Source organism: Saimiri boliviensis, chromosome 19 (genome assembly GCF_048565385.1).
Source record: "Saimiri boliviensis isolate mSaiBol1 chromosome 19, mSaiBol1.pri, whole genome shotgun sequence".
Classification (NCBI taxonomy): Eukaryota; Metazoa; Chordata; class Mammalia; order Primates; family Cebidae; genus Saimiri; species Saimiri boliviensis.
The window spans coordinates 41,306,778-41,324,341 of record NC_133467.1 but is presented as its reverse complement, the minus strand read 5'-3'; the positions used below and the strand labels follow the sequence as shown (position 1 = coordinate 41,324,341).

General features: G+C 47.2%; 1 protein-coding gene across 1 annotated transcript in view; it reads left to right on the top strand.

Moving 5' to 3' along the window:
• The window catches only part of LOC141582239 (uncharacterized), a 77,073-nt gene extending 59,515 nt beyond the window's left edge, over positions 1-17,558 (top strand). Inside the window, 3 exon segments of the mRNA XM_074389918.1 lie at positions 11,988-12,070; positions 17,339-17,500; positions 17,502-17,558. Coding sequence (XP_074246019.1) covers positions 17,351-17,500; positions 17,502-17,558 — 207 coding nt within the window. The 5' untranslated portion in view covers positions 11,988-12,070; positions 17,339-17,350.
• Positions 17,559-17,564: the final 6 nt, after the last annotated feature.

The following is a 17,564-nucleotide window of genomic DNA, read 5'->3' as shown; positions in this document are numbered from 1 at the left end:
GTTTGGCCGTATTGGACAGAGCATTTTGGTAGAACGGTCGGGTTAATTACAGAGGAGGAAACGCAATGGTTGTGGCAGAGAATGTAGGTTGCCCTTGGATAAATTGGGAATAAAAAGAAGGGGAAAAAGGAGCACTCATGTAAGAAAAATTTTACTGAAGATTTCCAGCAAAGAGTGAGAAGCCAATGGAAGGGAGAAGAGTGAGCAAGACGCTTTAGAGGTGAGAGGAGGGGACAGGTTGGTCTTGCACTATAGAAGAAGTACGGAGAAAATTTGGAATAATTACTGTGAGAAATGATAGCAACAACAATGAGGATATATAAAAAGATTACAAAGTGATAATAAAGAAATTCAGTGTCATTACCTGAATTTTGGTTGGGATCCATTTCATTGGCTTCATGTTTTTTCTAACAATGTCTGGTTGATCGGATGTCAAAAAAAAAGGAAGTGTAGGTACATCTTAGCATTAGGTATTTCCATTGCCAGAATGGTGGATGGTCAAGGATTCCGTGGAGACCATGTGGCCCGTGAGTACAACCTGAATGCAAACCACGAAGGTGAAATCAAGGCTGAAATAGTTGGCTAGTGATTCTAGAGAAACTGGGAAGAGATTGATTGTGTGAAGTAGGAAGAGTCCAGTAGCAAAGGCTGAAGTCAGGAAAAACAAAATAGGTCATCTGGGGGGCAGAATTCCTAGGGAAATGTCCAGGAGAATGAAACAAAATGAAGTCGTAGAAACACCCAGAATTATTGTTGGGAAAGCAGTTATGAATAAGAAATGAGGTTAGGTGCGGTGATTTATGCCTGTACTCCCAACCCTTTGGTAGGCCAACCGCAGGAGGATTGCTTGAGGGTAGGAATTTGAGACCAGCCTGGGCAACATTCTTTGTTTTCAAAAAGAAAAAAAAAAAAAAAAAAACTAAGAATAAGAAATGAAGTAATAAATTAGTGGAAATTGAGGAGGAAAAGGGAAGTGGGATTCTTTTTTTTTTTTTTTTTTTTTTCTGAGATGGAGTTTCGCTCTTGTTACCCAGGCTGGAGTGCAATGGTACGATCTTGGCTCACCGCAACCTCCGCCTCCTGGGTTCAGGCAATTCTCCTGCCTCAGCCTCCTGAGTAGCTGGGATTACAGGCACGCGCCACCACGCCCAGCTAATTTTTTGTATTTTTAGTAGAGACGGGGTTTCACCATGTTGACCAGGATGGTCTCGATCTCTTGACCTCGTGATCCACCCGCCTCGGCCTCCCAAAGTGCTGGGATTACAGGCTTGAGCCACCGCGCCCGGCTGGTCTCGATCTCTTGACCTCGTGATCCACCCGCCTCGGCCTCCCGAAGTGCTGGGATTACAGGCGTGAGCCACCTCACCCGGCCAGGAAGTGGGATTCTAAGAATGGATGTGAAGAACTGGTAGGAAGACCAAGAGAGTTGGAGAGAATGGTTAAAGCATGTGGAACACGTAGGTTGTCCCTTGGTAAGGCATGATGGACAATGGTTAAACTGGAAAAATGGAGAAGCATCGGGATCATCATGGCAAACATTTAGGGCTCAGGAAATAGCAGACAGAATGTCACAAAACTTGAATTTTAGAAGGTCATGAAAGTAGGAGGTACAACCATATAAGTTTGAGCACGCAAACAAGGGGACACACTGGTGGTGCCTTCTTGTGGGATGTGAGTGTCACTTGAAAGCTTCTTGAGGATGGTGCCTCTGATTCCCAGGTTGTGGAGAGAAGGTTTGTGGTGACACAGAACAAGACTCAAGCTCTCATCGATCGCCAAGGGCCTCAGGTGAAGCTGCAGGAGGAAAGGAAGTGGGAATATTGATTTCTACCTAACAGGAAACAATTAGTCCTAAATTTTACAACAGGGACGAAGCTCCGGGACTCCCCCACTGCCTTCAGTAGACTGGCGAAAGGCAGGATAGGGAGATTTGTTTCTTTTTCCTGGGAAACCTAAAGACGAAATAATTTCCTGGCCATGTTATTACAGCATTGGGACACAGCACTATTAAAGTCAAGAGATTAGATTGACTTTCTAATGGTTAGAGGCTATTCCATTCGAACTCTTCATTTTCAATCATGAAGGACTCTTGTGGTCGTACGCTTTTGGAGCTGAAATTCACCAGTTTTGGTGAACAATGAGGTAGATGAATCGATAATAAATATTAATAGTACAAGCAGCAGGAACCTAGGGACAATCGGAGGGCTTCGACCAAGGCAAGAATTTGTTAGGCCCTCATGACCCTGACACCAGCTGGCTGAGTGGGCTCAACTTTTCTTAGTCTTAGTTTCGTCATTTCTAAGGTAGACATTTAGATCCTCTCCCACAATAATAAATACTGTTAGGAATGAACAACCATTGGAATTTGGAATATGGCTATGGAATCCTGGACTCAAATTCCAGTCCCTAAAACTGAGTATAATCTTGGCAAATCATTGAACTTCTATGCCTTAGAATTCTGTAAGAGGGGGTGGAATTCCTTCCAATCCTAAAATTTAGGTGTAAGATTATCCAAGAGCTGCAGAAACAAAAGCACTTGTTGCCTCAACTTGAAAGTGGAGTTTACAGGTGAAAAACTGGAGGCAAGCCTAACATAAATGCTATGATGAGCTGAAGAACTAGAAAGTCAAACTTAGATCATCTGTGTTTGCAGCATACTGAGTGCACATCATTATGAGAGGCAAATTTCAGTAAGTGAGAAAATCAAAACCAAGTCTCTTTCACATCAAAATCGTTTATTTTTAGCAATTTTACCATTTGCGTTACAAAAATGATTTCTTATCTTAAAATTTCTAGAGTAGCAGTAACAGTTTGAAGCTTTTATTCACAGGATGCTTTTAAAAAATCATTTCATTATCCATTAATGTTTATGTACATACAGTGCATTAAATCCTTATACACCAAAAATAGAATTCTTTCCCAAGGGAGATGAAAATGCATACAAGGTAGAAAATTCAGAAGACAAAAATTCTAGTAAAATAAACCATTTAATAGACTAAATCCTATTTTAAAACACACTTCTATCCCATGTGCAATGTAGCTAAATTATCATTTCTATGAAACCTCTAACCTTTAGATTTCATGACTTTTAGCATGCTTAAGTTCTCAATATTATTATTCTTTTACCCTAGTGTTGTATATTTAATATTCATTTGCACTTATCTTCTGATTCAGTAATAATTTTGAACTTTTATACATATGGCTGCATGAGGGCTTAATGCTTAGTAAAATGGCTAAGATTCTCTTTTAACATGTGTATTATTGTTACAATGAGTTTGTTTTGAGCTTGCTGAGCAGAGGTGATCTGGTCTGGGATCCCCCTAGGACAGAGCTTATTTTGGTAGTGGTTTTCTCTTATGGATAAAATCTGAGTTCCTTCTTTCTACCTACATTAGCAATACCAAATATTCCTTGCATATTCCTGATTTGGTTGTCTTTTCTAATATCATAAGAAAAGTCCGTAAGTCCATACCTGACTTTTGTCTCCTGCCTTCCTTCACAGGGGTTCTTAGCTATATTACATCAAATATTCTACGCCCCACATTTGACAAAAGGCATTTCATTAATTATTTTTCTATTTGGAATCCTTCAGTTGATCTTGATGTCATCTCTATAGACCTACTATGCCTTTCTCCATGACAGAAGACAAAGAGAAAATAGCCCGCCACAGTTTCTCATAGGGTCTAAGCAGGAGAGACAGGGTGTAGAAACTTACATTGACCAGTTAAGAGTTTTAAATGATTTCGAAAGCAGATCAGCTTTATCATTTAGGGCTCTCTTGTACCATCCTTTACAACTAGCACTATTCCTTCAAAGGTTGCCCAAGGAAGGTTTCCTTTGGGAAGGGAAACTAACCAGGAATGAGCACCCTGGTTAAAACCATGGGTGGCAGAAGCAAGAGCAGAAGATCTATCTCGTTCTCCTGGCCACATTGCCTTCATCTGTCCCCAGGGAGAACGCGGAGTACCCTCTAACATGGGCAGTCTTCACCCAGCTGATTCGGAAGGGGTGCGGGGCCGGTGCACACAGTCGCAGAAGCACAGGGCAGGAGTGCAGAGGTGTGACAACCGTGTATTTCGGGGGGCGGGGGGCGGAGCAGACAGGTCTGTAAGAACGGTGGTTCACCGCAGCAACCGGACCACACAGATGAAGCAGGAGTAGCCCGAATCCGAGCTTTGATTCAGCAACATGCTCTGACCACGCAGCCGTCATTTTTCCTTCTGAGACAAAGTGTCGCCTAATGGGCTCCCCTCCCAGGACGGCGCCGGGACCCCCGGGCTTCGAGCCCTCTAGCGCAGAAGTCGTCCGAACCATCAGGGGAGCTACCCCGGCTGCGAAGCGACGTGAGGTCCCGGGCAGAGGTGCCCTCGGTGGGCACCAGGCCGCGATGCCCGCGCCAGGCTGCGCCGGGCCCGAGGCGGAAGGAGACCGTGCGCCCCCAGCGCCCCGGCGGGACCCCGGCGCCGCGAGGAGGGCGGCGGGGGGGGACCGCTCCCCCGCGAGGGGAGAAGGGCGGCCTCGGCCCGGCGGGGCGGACGCGGGCGTGGGGAGGAGGCGCGGGAGAGCGGCGCGGAACGGCGTCCTGGAGGGGCGAGGAGGCGGCCCCGGAGGCCGAGGGCTCGGCCGGGACCCGGGCGCAGGCAGCAGCGAGGGAAAGCCCGGCGCCCCGATTCGCGTCTGTCAAAGATGGCCAAATTCCACGCTGCCCTTCCCCCTCCGCGCCTCTCCAAGCCCCCGCCCCGGCTGCTCCCGGCGCTGCGCGAGGCGGCGGGCAGGTCCGGGGAGCGCGCGTGGGGAGGCGGGGGCGGGAAGCGGAGACCCTCCCGGGCTGCCGCTCCCTCCCGCCGGCCCCTCGGGAGGCTCCGGCGCTGGGGACGAGGGCTCTGCCGCTTTAAGCGAGGGAGTGACGGCTCGGGGGCGGGCCCTGGGGGCGGGCCTATGCAAACCAGGAGGCGGTGCCGGCGGCGGGCGGGCCCGTAGGAAGACGCAGGGGCGGGGCGGCGGGAGGCGCGGCTGCCTGGTGGGCGGGGCCTCGCGGGAAGGCGGGGCGGGAGGAGGCCGCGACGGGCTGGTACCATCGCGCGCGCCCGGGGAGGGGGACGAGCGACTTTCCCCGGAGGGGCGGGCCCTCCCCGGCGGCGGGGCCGGACGCTGGGGCGGGGCGGGGCGGTCCCCGTTCCCCGCGGGCGGGACGTCGGGCCGGGGGGAGGGGGCCCCCCGCGCTCGCGTCCGAGGCGGGGCCGGCTGTACCTTTCGTGGCGCGGTGCGGCGGGGGAGGGCCGAAGGGAGGGAAGGGGCGGGCCCGGGAGGGGGGAGCCGGAAAGGGGGAGGCGCCGGCGGACAATGGAGCCTATGTGTGCTTGCGGGAGTGGGACGGCGCCGCCGCCGCTGCCGCCGCCGGGGGGAGACGCTGCGCCGCCGCTGCCGCTGGCCCCGGCCCCGGCCCCCCGGGGCTGAGAGCCGCCCGGGACCCGAGCCCCCTCCCCTGCTGCGCGCCTCCTTTCCCCTCCCCCACTCCTGCCTCCGGGGTAAGTGGCACCTGGGGGAGGGGGAGGGGAAGGGCCGGGGCCGGGGGTAGTGGGGGCCGGGTCCGCGTCCGCGTGTTCGGAACCGGTTTGGGGGCAGGGGCAGCCGCAGCCGCGCGGAGCGGGGTGGAGAGGGGCGGCAGAGGGGCGGGGGCCGGGCTTGCGGGTTTAGTGAGTCGAGTCTGGAGGAACCTGTGGGGGGAGGTGGGGGTGCCTCACGGGCGTTGGGGACAGACGGGGGGCGTCTCTCATATTTTTTAGAGGTTGTGTCCCAAGCTGTGCTTGGAGAGGTTAAACGAGGAGCGTGAGGACGGTCCCAGGGTCCTGGGATGCAGGGGTGTTGGAGGGGCCACATGGAGAGCTACAGCAGGGAATCGGGACTGAGTTTGATGGGGTCTGTGCGACCCCTGAGATGGATAGAGGTAAAGGGGACTTCGCAGCCCAGTGACTTGTTGAAGGGTGGGGGGAGGTGGAAGCTGAGAAGAATGTCTGAGTGGTTAAGGGCCCCGAGCAGGTGAGTTGGTGATGTCTAGGTCACTGAGTCATTGTGGGGGTCGTGGGACACACAGGCCATTTCCAAAGTGGAGCCCCAGTCACCGGCCTTTGAAAGTTGCCAAGGCTATTAAGATGTCAGCGATGAGTGCTGGGCGAGCTGGTGAAATGGAGATGTCCTAAGTCAAACAACGGCAGGGTTGGTTATTCTGTCCAGAGGGAAGGAGAGGGAGGGGCCGGAGGCCTGTGATAGTGTTGCTGGGGGCCTTACGGGAAGGCTACCAGGCGTAAAGGAGGAGGCCAGACTCTGTCCCCCAGCAGGCCTGCGGGAGGGTAAGGAAGAATGGGTTTTTAGTGAGAGAAGCGACTTGGCGCCTCGATTGGGAGTCCAGCTGGGGCCGAATAAAGTTAGTAGATAAGTTAGAGAAATGGACCCACCTGTCTCTTAGTGGAGAGTCTGTCAGACAGGATGGAATTGATGCGAAATTAGACTTTGATGACAGCACACTTAGGTAGATCCCTGGCAGTGACTTCAGTGGGAAAATGATTGTCTACGCAAAGAGTTACCTTTTGGTCAGTGATGTGTATTGGAGTTAGCACTTGATACATTCAGGAATTAAATATTGCTTCTTGGGGCAGAGATTTGGACTTCTGCCCGCTAAGCAAAGTAATGAATTAGAACTAACAGATAGTAAGGATAAACGGTAAATCTTTGAGCAATGGGCAGAGGGGACCAAGCATGTTTGCGGTAAGACTCACGCGAGTTTGGAACCTTTGTGGAAATTGTGCAACGTGATTGTCCTGTTTTCTGTTTTTTTACTGAATAGTAGTGATTGGAAAGTTTTAGCAAGGAAGAAATGTTTGTGTGAATAGTGTGATGGCCCTACATAAAAATTTAAGAAAGACCTCCTTATTCACTATTGAAAAACACCCAAACTATTAAAGACAGTGATGGGTTTCTAAGAGGAGGTGTTAGTTAAATGGCATAGGGTGCTTTGAGAAATGAAGGTTCCGTTAGTTGTTTGAGGGTTTGGACAATAAGAGAAATGGTATCTTATTTTATTTTTGTATTTTTATTTTTTTTGAGACAGAGTCTCGTTTTGTTGCCCTGGCCGGAGTGCGGTGGTGCAATCTTGGCTCACTGCAGCCTACACCCGCCGGGTTCAAGCGATTCTCCTGCCTCAGTCTCCCTAAGTAGCTGGGATTACAGGCGCATGCCACCATGCCCAACGAATTTTTTACTTTTAGTAGAGACAGGATTTCACCATGTTGGCCAGAGTGGTCTCGAACTCCTGACTTCAGGTGATCCACCCAACTTGGCCTCCCAAAGTGCCAGGATTACAGGTGTGAGTCACTGCACCCCGCTAAAAGAGAAAGTAGAATGTAAATTGGAGAAAAGTTGAGATGAAGGAGGGGAGTACGAAATTTGGAATTTTATGACCTAAAGATTTGAAATTGAACCATTGAAACATTTTGGTAATAACCATGTTGAATAGAAGATGATAACGGTTTCAAAAGCGATGATAGATAGACAGGGAGGTCATTGGCTAAAAGGTAAAAGAACACTTTTCATGGAGTTCTCTTTGAATAAGGCAAGTGTATGTCGCTTGGCTGTTCAGAAGTATCTGCTCCTGTGAATCCAAAGAAAATGCTCTCTCATTTGTGAGGAAAAAGAATACAGAGGTTTCACAAGCATTATAATCCACTAAATATATGGTACAGTAGTTAGAGCCTTGGATGTAAAATCAGGGAGTTAGTTTTCCCATTGACTTATGTGTGACTTTGAACAAATCCCTCATTTTTCTCCAGTTCTCCTATCTATAAAGCAGTAAGACCACCTGCCCTAACCACTCATCATGGTGTTTCAGCCTAACAGGTGAACCGCAGAGTGCTCTAGTGAACATCTCCGAGAATGAGAGATTATGTAGCCCACCTCTTCTCGAATCTGTGAAACTACTCTCTCCCTAACAGACCAAATTCAGCCTTTGTAGTGTGCTTGATCAAGGAACAAAAAGGAGTATTTTGTACATCTGTCTGGTTCTGTTGTTTGGGTTTTTGTTTTATATTAGTTTTGAAAGGTAATGCCTCTCTCCCTTTAGTGGCAAGACAGTAACAGTGATGACAATTGTAGAAATGTACGCAAAGGTCCCCACGGGAGAGTAGGAAGATGGATGGTGTGAGTACCGACCTGGGCTAACCCATCCCCAAAGGTCTGGCCTTCGATATGTTTCCTGGCTTCCTGGCAGCTTAATTTTCTTCAGCTATGAAATAGTGTTGGTGGCATAACTACTCTGTCTGCCTTGGTGAAGATTACTTGCTCTAGATCGGAGGTTCCTAACCTCATACATCCCACATGCTCGTTTGACAGTCTACTGCAACATAGGACCCCCTTCTGAGAATGTTGTTTAAATGCACAAAATAAGATACATTGAATTATAAAGGAAATGGAAACAGTCATCAAAATATTAATTGTAACACAGTATACAGTACATGTTTCTTTATAACACAGTAAATAATAAAATGTAACTGCAGCTCGAATGACGCTGTAATTTTTGAATTAGTGTATATGTTATGCCAGGGTATCTGCAACAGCTATGTGACATGAACATGTCTTGTGGTTTCTGTTGGTGACAAGGTCACAGAATTGCTGATACTATCAGGGGGGGTTACTTCCATTCACCATTGAAGGCCATGCGAAGTTTTACTTCGAGGTTAGTCAAAATGAACATGTGAGTTTTTCCCAGCAAGTTCACAAACATTTTCCCCTCCCCCGAGTCTATCCACAGACCTCTTGGGAATCAATGGATCCCAAGTTAAAAAGGATGAGTGCGTGTCCTTTGCGGGGACATGGGCGAAGCTGGAAACCACCATTCTCAGCAAACTAACACAGGAACAGAAAACCAAACACCGCGTGTTCTCACTCTTAAGTGGGAGTTGAACAGTGAGAACACTCCGACACAGGGAGGGGAACATCACACGCCGGGGCCTGTCAGGGAATGGGGGGGCTAGGAGAGGGACAGCATTAAGAGAAATACCTAATGTAGGTGGCAGGTTGATAGGTACAGCATGCCACCATAGTGCATGCATACCTGTATAACAAACCTGCATGTTCTGTACTCATATCCCAGAACTTAAAGTATAATAGAAAATAAAGTAAAAAGAACTCTTACTCTAGACCAGCTGGAAAGTTATGTTATCTAATGACCATTTGCATTTTAGGCTTTGCGGTCTCTTTTAGCATCTCCGTCATGCTAAGAACGGGAGCATAGAGAAGACGTGAAACAAAAGTCCATTTCACAACCGGCAGGGACTGTTACTGGTTGTGGAAAACGTTAAAAACGGTGATTCAAATGAGGCTGTTGTATCTGATGGCTTTTGCTTTTCTGAACTCCCAGTCACCGGTTAGCATGGTTCGGCCTCAGTGGGATGGAACTGCAGCAACCCTATTGTCGTCTTCTTGTATTTTGAGTTTTAGTGGTTTTTCCTGCCTTCTGCATTTTAGACCTACTTGTTTTCTTACTGTTTCATCTTCCAAACATTGCTTGGGCCGCAGAGTGTTGGGGAATGGGTGGTTGTCCTTGGAATCAGTATGAATTGGGATATAAAGTCGTCTTTCCTCTTATCCCTATAGGACTGAATGTGGGACTAGTCGGTGTCGTTTCTGCTTTGGCCTAAACATTCTCATCTGTTTGGGTGGCAGAGATCATTTTTGGAAAGTTCTTCTGTGTCCCGATGTAGAAGAAATAGCCAATTGGACATACTGAAACGTAAAGGACATGATGATAAGTTAATTACTCTTGTGACGCAATTGGAATATGCTGGATTTTTGTTTCTGTTTCTGTAGGGCCTCTTGTAAGTTAAACCTACATTTATTCATTATTCGAAGAATTCTCAAGGCCAAAGTCGTCAAACTAAATGCAAGTCAAAAATAGAAGAGCAGTTACCTTACACCTTGCCGTGAGCAGGCCCTTGTGCAGTAACTCATTGCATAGGGCCAAGGAGAAAGGCAGGTGGTAAGACGTTAAACAGGTATTTATCATGTCATTATTGGTTTGTGTGAACGCAAGGTAAAGGTAGCAATCCACGAGCCCCAAGCTCATTATAATACGTGGATCAGACCGGGCGCGGTGGCTCACGCCTGTAATCCCAGCACCTTGGGAGGCCGAGGCGGGTGGATCACGAGGTCGAGAGATCGAGACCATCCTGGTCAACATGGTGAAACCCCGTCTCTACTAAAAATACAAAAAAAACTAGCTGGGCATGGTGGCACGTGCCTGTCATCCCAGCTACTCAGGAGGCTGAGGCAGGAGAATTGCCTGAACCCGGGAGGCGGAGGTTGCGGTGAGCCGAGATCGCGCCATTGCACTCCAGCCTGGGTCACAAGAGCGAAACTCCGTCTCAAAAAAAAAAAAAAAAAGACATGGATCAAACAGCACTGATTGAGTTTCTACCGGGTATCAGGTGCTGAGAGGAGTAACAACAGGGTCCTCAGGGAGTTTTCTGCCTACCCGTAACAGGATGCAGTTTGGTGTTATAATAGTGCTGTGATTATAATGCAGGGGCGGGGAGCATGGACGAGACACAGAGGAGAGTCGCCGATCAAGGCGAATTTCACAGAGAAGGGACGTTTGTGCTGAAAATACTGTTCTGGGCAGCCATTGTTCCGGATGGTGATAGTCGAAATGCATGTTTGAAGCCTTGAATTTTGTCAGAACTCTTCAGCTTGCTATAAGATTGCATTTGCTTAAAGCTAGCTATTAAGAGGGGGCAGATGTCTTTTTACCCCATGCGTACTAAAATGTGCGTTCAGGTTTTGCAGGGACCGGGTTTTTCTTTGCATGTTCATCGCATAGTTTTAGTTTTCTCCACGTTGGGGAAAAATGGGTTGGGTTTTTCCTATTGTGTACTTTTTCTGAGAGGAATCCTTTTAGTAGTCAGTCTGCCAGAAGTGAAGAACGAGCTGGGAATGGAATCCTGAGGCCTTTTAGTCCCACGTTCTAAGTTTGATACTATGCCTTTTATGGAGTAGTGGTCATAGCACAGAAATGAAATTTGTTAGACATGACATCGTTCTAATAAACCGGACTTCTTAGAGCAGGGAAATGGGAAAGCATCATTGGAAGAGTTGCAATTGGAATCGTCGAGCTGACTCTGAGCTGGGTTAGATTAATTTGTGAATTTACTTCACAACTTTATGGCATGTCCCTCTAGGAATCCTTTTAAAGATTCCTAAATAATTCAGCCCTAAGACAGTCTGCAACGGGCTTCTCCCTCGCCATTTCAAAACTATCCATTCTGGGCAAAGAGGGAGGCTCAGTGGTATAATTCTAGTTTACAAGGACTAATGTCGGAAATTGTTCCGCTTGGCCAATACTCAGCGTTTTATTGACTTGGCCAGCTCAGTTCAGTACAGCACATCACACACAGTAGGCACTCAATGAAAGGAAGTCATCTGGCTACACTATTCAGCTCTAAGCTCCCACAAAAGTGTATGAAAAGAGATTTTCTTGCCGGCTGTAGGGGTACGGTTGAGAGTAGGGAGGAGCTGTGAATGGTCTTCATTTGGAAATTCGGAGGGATATCTGGAATTCTGCCTCTGCTCACCTTTACAGTCAGTTTTCATTATCTCTATCCCAGTAAGGAATGGGAGTTTCTTTCTACTGAATTCCCAGAATTCTAAAAAATAGAAAACTTGATTTGCACTTGATATTTCTCCAGCCTCTAAAAATCAAATGTGCAGTTGGCAAGAAGGAGAAGCCACTGAGCTTTGAGCTGGCCACAGATCGGATATAACCCTTTTAAAAATCGGGAGTTGCCTCCATTTGTATGGGGGATGACGGCTTCCCCTTTAACTGATATTCTGGAATAAATAAGAAACCTGTTTTTCTCTTAAGATATTCATCGACAAATTGATATTGTTGACTTTTTTAAAAAATCTGCTTGAGATTTTTTTTTTTTTTCTTCCTCTAGACGAGGGTCATCTTTGAAAAGGGGGTTCCTGGACGCCTCACCTCCAGGATGAGCACTGCACTGTCGTGACCCTTGGGGTTTTGGTGAGTATATTGAGGGCTGATAGCACTGGAACACACGCCTGGCTTAGAAGGATGAGCTTAGGGAAAAGCGTCAGCTTTTAGTTAATGACTTGTTTTCTTTACATCACGCGACCCTGAGCCCCTCCCCTTGGCCACCACCATTTTACTGTCTGTCTCTGCTGCCAACTTCTGGATCCTGTGGTATTTGTTTTTCTGTGCCTGCCTCATTTCACTTAAGGAACTGTCTGCAAGTCCATCTACATGGACAGGATGTCCTTCTTTTTAAAGGCGGAATAGTATTGCGTTGTGCATATATAGCACGTTTTCTTTATCTAGTCCTTGTTGATGGACACTTAGTTGATTTCCTATTTTAGTTATTGTAACGAATGCTGCAGTGCACGTGGGAGGGCAAGTAACACTTCCACATACTGATTTCATTTCCTTTGGATTAAAAAAATGATTTTTTAAGCAAATAAAATGTGCTAGGCACTATAGTAATTGCTAGATATACAGAGATGACTAAGGCAGTTGTGGTCCCTACCTTCATGGAGCTTATGGTCTCGTGAGACAGATGACTATTACACAGATGATCACATAAATGACATATATAATTACAAAGCCTGAAAAATGTTACAAAAGAAAAACTCTAGAGGCTTTAAAAAGAACGGAATGGAAAATTTCATGCAGATTCATGGCAGTAAGGGATTCTTCTCTTCTGAAAAAGAAACACTTAAGCCAAGACTTCATTCGTTCAGCAAAACGGTTCAAACTTGACGTGAGAAAGTTGAAGTTGAGGGAGAGAGGTGTCGAGAATGACTTCCAAATCTCTGGCATGAGCACCTGGGTGGTTAAGGGAGCCATTTATTAAGATACGGAAAACTGAAGGCAAAAAGTTTTGGGAGGAAGGCCGTGTATGGAATTGAAGAATTCCTGTTTGATCCTGTTGAGTTTGAGGCGTCCGGGGAGAGGTCACGCAGGTGTGTACAGATCTGGGCTGGACTTGTAGCTCTGGGAGTTGTCGGCATGGAGAGAACTCAGAGAATGAGAATGAGAGCAGAAGAGGACCAAGAATAGAATCCAGAGGAACGCCAAAGCCTAGAGATCAGGTGCGAAGCGGGCCGGCAAAGGCAGCAGGTGAAGGCTGGCGCGGTGGGAGGAAGGTGAGGAAGATGAGGTGTCACGGAAACCGGGAAAGGAGTTCCAAGAACGAAGTGAGCAACTGGCAGAATCTCAGAGATGGAGTCAGATGAGATGAGCAAAGTGGACAGCGGTGACTTTCACAAAAAGAGTCGGCGGTGGCAGTTGGTGTAGTGGTTGAAGGACAAATGGCAGGTGAGGAGGTGAACACTGTGTCTCGTCAACTCTGGAGAAATTTGGCTCTGAGGAGTAATAGAATGCTAGACCTGGGTTTTGTTCTGCCTTTTTTTTAAAAAAACAAAAAACAAAAAAAAAAAAAACACTGGAAGATTCTACAGCCTGTCTGAATGCTGATTGTAAAGATCCAGTAGCCACAGGGAATGGCCAAAGCGGGCAGTGACAGCTTTCCAAAGGCTGGAAGGGTTTATGCCTGGCCCGCCTGTGGCTGGACTGACTTTTGGGAGAAAGTGAGTTTTTTTTTTTTTTTTTTTTTTTTTTGAGACGGGAGTTTCGCTCTTGTTACCCAGGCTGGAGTGCACTGGCGCGATCTTGGCTCACCGCAACCTCCGCCTCCTGGGTTCAGGCAATTCTCCTGCCTCAGCCTCCTGAGTAGCTGGGATTACAGGCACGTGCCACCATGCCCAGCTAGTTTTTTTGTATTTTTAGTAGCGACGGGGTTTCACCATGTTGACCAGGATGGTCTCGATCTCTTGACCTCGTGATCCACCCACCTCGGCCTCCCAAAGTGCTGGGATTACAGGCTTGAGCCACCGCGCCCGGCCCGAAAGTGAGTTATTTTTTGTTTCTGTAATAGAAAAGAAAGAGGCGATGGGTACTGATGGGAATTGTGTATTTAGCAATGAGAACTTTCTGCCTGGCGACATCTCTTTCTGTTACGTGCTGGGCAAGTCCAGGTACTGGGACTGGGAAGGGAAGGAGGGATTGTGGTACTCAGGAGATGCAGATGGGGTTCTGAAATGGCTTCAGGCACGATGAGCCGGTGTGCTTGCCGGAGAGTGGTAGTAGTCATGGCAATACTTAACACTGGAGTGCTTACATTATACTGCTGAGTGCTTTCTGTGAGCTAGCTCACCTGGCCCACCAAGACTCACTTTGACAGGCACTACAGTGATGAAGAGCACAGACTTTGGGGCCAGAGCGGCCCAGAGTGCTGGTTAAATGCCCGCTCTACCACTTACCAGGGTGTGAACTTGGGTAGGTTAACATTGCAGAGACTGTTTTCTCATCTCTGAAATAGACATAGTAGCGGCACCTGCGTCCTGGGGTCTTTGTGACTGGGTTAACATGTTTGCACAGTGCTCACAACAATGCATGGCACGTAGTAAAAATTTCAAGCATTGATTTAAGAATAGAAGAGAAAAACATTGTGTAAGTAGATCTAAGGTATTAGGAGATGTAGTTATGCTGGGGAAAAAAAGAAAAATCTCTCTGGCTATAATGATTCCGTGGAAGATCCTTTCCAGTCGCGTTAAAGATTAAACAGTTGAACACGAGCCTCCTGAAAAGCCTAATTTTATTCTTTGGAAGTATATTTTGTCAGATGTTTTTTGCTCAGTTGTTTTTATCTTCAGAAAGGCTAAAAGTAGGGACAACTTATTTCCTTAGATTAGCGATTGAAAAACCTAGATTTGGATCCCAGTCGCTTGGTGAGCCCACATGCTTATTTCAACCTCTGTGTAAAGTAACGGGCGGGAAGATGGCCTCAAGGAAAGAGCCAGGGTCTGAGGGCAGTGATCGGAAACCTGAAAGCAGCCATTCACACCCCATGTGCCCCATTCATTCATCTCTGAAATGCCTGTCCATCAACGTCAGGCAAATTGTGAGAAAAGGAAACGGTATGTAGAAGTACTTCCAAAATAAAAGTGTTTTATGTTCACAGCGTTATTATTCGAAATAACCTTTGCTACCAGCTCATCATAAATGCTTGGCAGATTAATGAGGTGATTCGATAGTTGTAGTGTTTTCAGTTGCTCTGGAAGACGTGTGCAACACAAATGCCAGGTGTTTCTGTTCTGTGAGAACCGAAGTCACAGAGGTTCTGAGTACATTCGTAGTACATCATGCCGAGTATTATAGAAAAACCAAAGAACTTTGAAACAGGGTTCTCGTCTTCTAAGAAGGTAGTCTTCACAGGGAGATAAAATATACAGCTAGGATTATTCAATACGACGTGCGATGGAGTGCTAGAATACATAATGCAGACAGAAAGTTCCAGAAGAAGTTACAGAGGGGGGCTATACAGGTGGCAGCTGCTTTTCTTTTCCCGAGGTAAATGTTTTCTGATGGCTTTGTCCATGTAAGATTCATTTCCTACTTCTATCTTCTCAGTGATTTCTAATATTCAGTGAGAGGTTACAAAAGGCTTTGTGATTATATATGTCCGACTTGACAACCACAATCCATTTCTTAGTCTAAACAAACAAACAAACAAAAGCTGGAAGATGGTGGGGGATAAAAATACAAGCTTCAATCCAATCAAGACCCACATGTTTTTTAACATGCTCTCTCCTCAGGTCAACGTAGAAACATTCATAATGTTTTCTTCTAGTTCTGTTTCCTGACTTTTTTTATTTAAAGAGGAAAAAATTTAATTGGGTGTACTCAGAACTTCCATAAATTTCTTTCAGCGTCTCAGGTAACATCGCTGGGATTACTGCGGATTTTTCAATAAGGGACTAGACGTTTAACGCTTGACGGTGATCAGAGTGCCACGACCTAGATGATAACGGATCCTCCCAATTTTAGCCCAGCTTACCCATTCCCTCAAAGGACACAGAAGCTGCAACATCTGAGCTGTTTCTAACTCCCTTTGGTTCTGCAGCCACTAGCTGTACCCCTAATACCTTCCTCCTTCATTCTTACACTTTGCCAGGAAGATACTAGAAGCCGCAAGGGAGTTGGCAAGGGGATAGTGGTTACAAGAAAACCATAATGGAATTGCTCTGGGAGGGAGCAGAGACTTAAAATTATGTCTCGGTTTTACCTGAATTCACCTAGGCTTTCCTAAATAAAGGACTTTCTCATTTGTTCTCTAGCTAGGTTTGGGAATATATTCTTGACCTTTATGCTTCAAATTAGCCTTGCAAATTGGCTCAAAACATATCAGCGTTCAAAGATGTTCTTTTACTTTCAGAATTATGGATCATTCCCATGCTTATCCATGCCTGCAGTCCCTGTCGCTAGGCAGGGAGAACACGAGATACATACTTGGCATAATTTAATAGAAAGATCATGGAAATCAGGGCAGAACTGATTGTATTTGGTGTTGGCTTAATATTTGATTTCAGAAGTACCTCCTCTAATGTTCCCACACCCCCAAGGCCCTGAGAGTACTGTAAACACAGATTAATTTGCATCATGGTTTGAAACTGGGGGGTTGTGACATTTCAGTGCCCTTGTTTGCCATCAGAGCTGAAACACCAGATAGTCACTGTGGGTCTGCAGTACCTAGGGGTTTCAAAGCATTGTTTTTTTTTTTGAGACGGAGTTTCGCTCTTGTTAACCCAGGCTGGAGTACAATGGCGCGGTCTCGGCTCACCGCAACCTCCGCCTCCTGGGTTCGGGCAATTCTCCTGCCTCAGCCTCCTGAGTAGCTGGGATTACAGGCACGCGCCACCACGCCCAGCTAATGTTTTGTATTTTTAGTAGAGACGGGGTTTCACCACATTGACCAGGATGGTCTCGATCTCTTGACCTCGTGATCCACCCGCCTCGGCCTCCCAAAGTGCTGGGATTACAGGCTTGAGCCACCGCGCCCGGCCAAAGCATTGTTTTGAAAAAAGAAAGACCCAAGTTTTTGAGGGTTTTGTATTCAAAAGTACAGAAGTGTAAGGGAGTGTACATAGCTAAAGAGAACACTGCCTTTCTCACCTGCTCACCCTTGCCTGGTCGGTGCTGCTTGGGTGGGAGGCGGGCATGCTTGGCAGGAAGTCCTGGTCACCCTTCAGCTGCTGTGGCCCCTGAGCCTTTGTCCACAGTGGGAGCATCACCCTCTCCTTTCACCCTGATGGAATGGAGGCATGGTCTAGCTGCTTCGCAGAGTGGACTGGTGCTTCACCTTGATCCTGTTCTAAGGATCTTTTCTGTCTCTGTTTTTGCTCCCAACTTCTTTTGGGCGGCCTGTTCCTGTAGCATGCCCTGGAGATGCGAGATTTTCCTTTGGCAGCAGGAGGCACGCCCCCGGAGAATGCTGGAGCTGCAAGGGGAAAGGGCCCACATCCACAGCAGAGAAAAACAAAGAGGAAAAAGACATACAGGCAGCCAGCGCTAAGGGACGCACCCAGCGAGCAGTGGGGCCAGCGCCGCTGCCCCTAGCAGCCGTTTCTGCTGCAGCCCGAGAGGAACTCGGTGAGCCTGT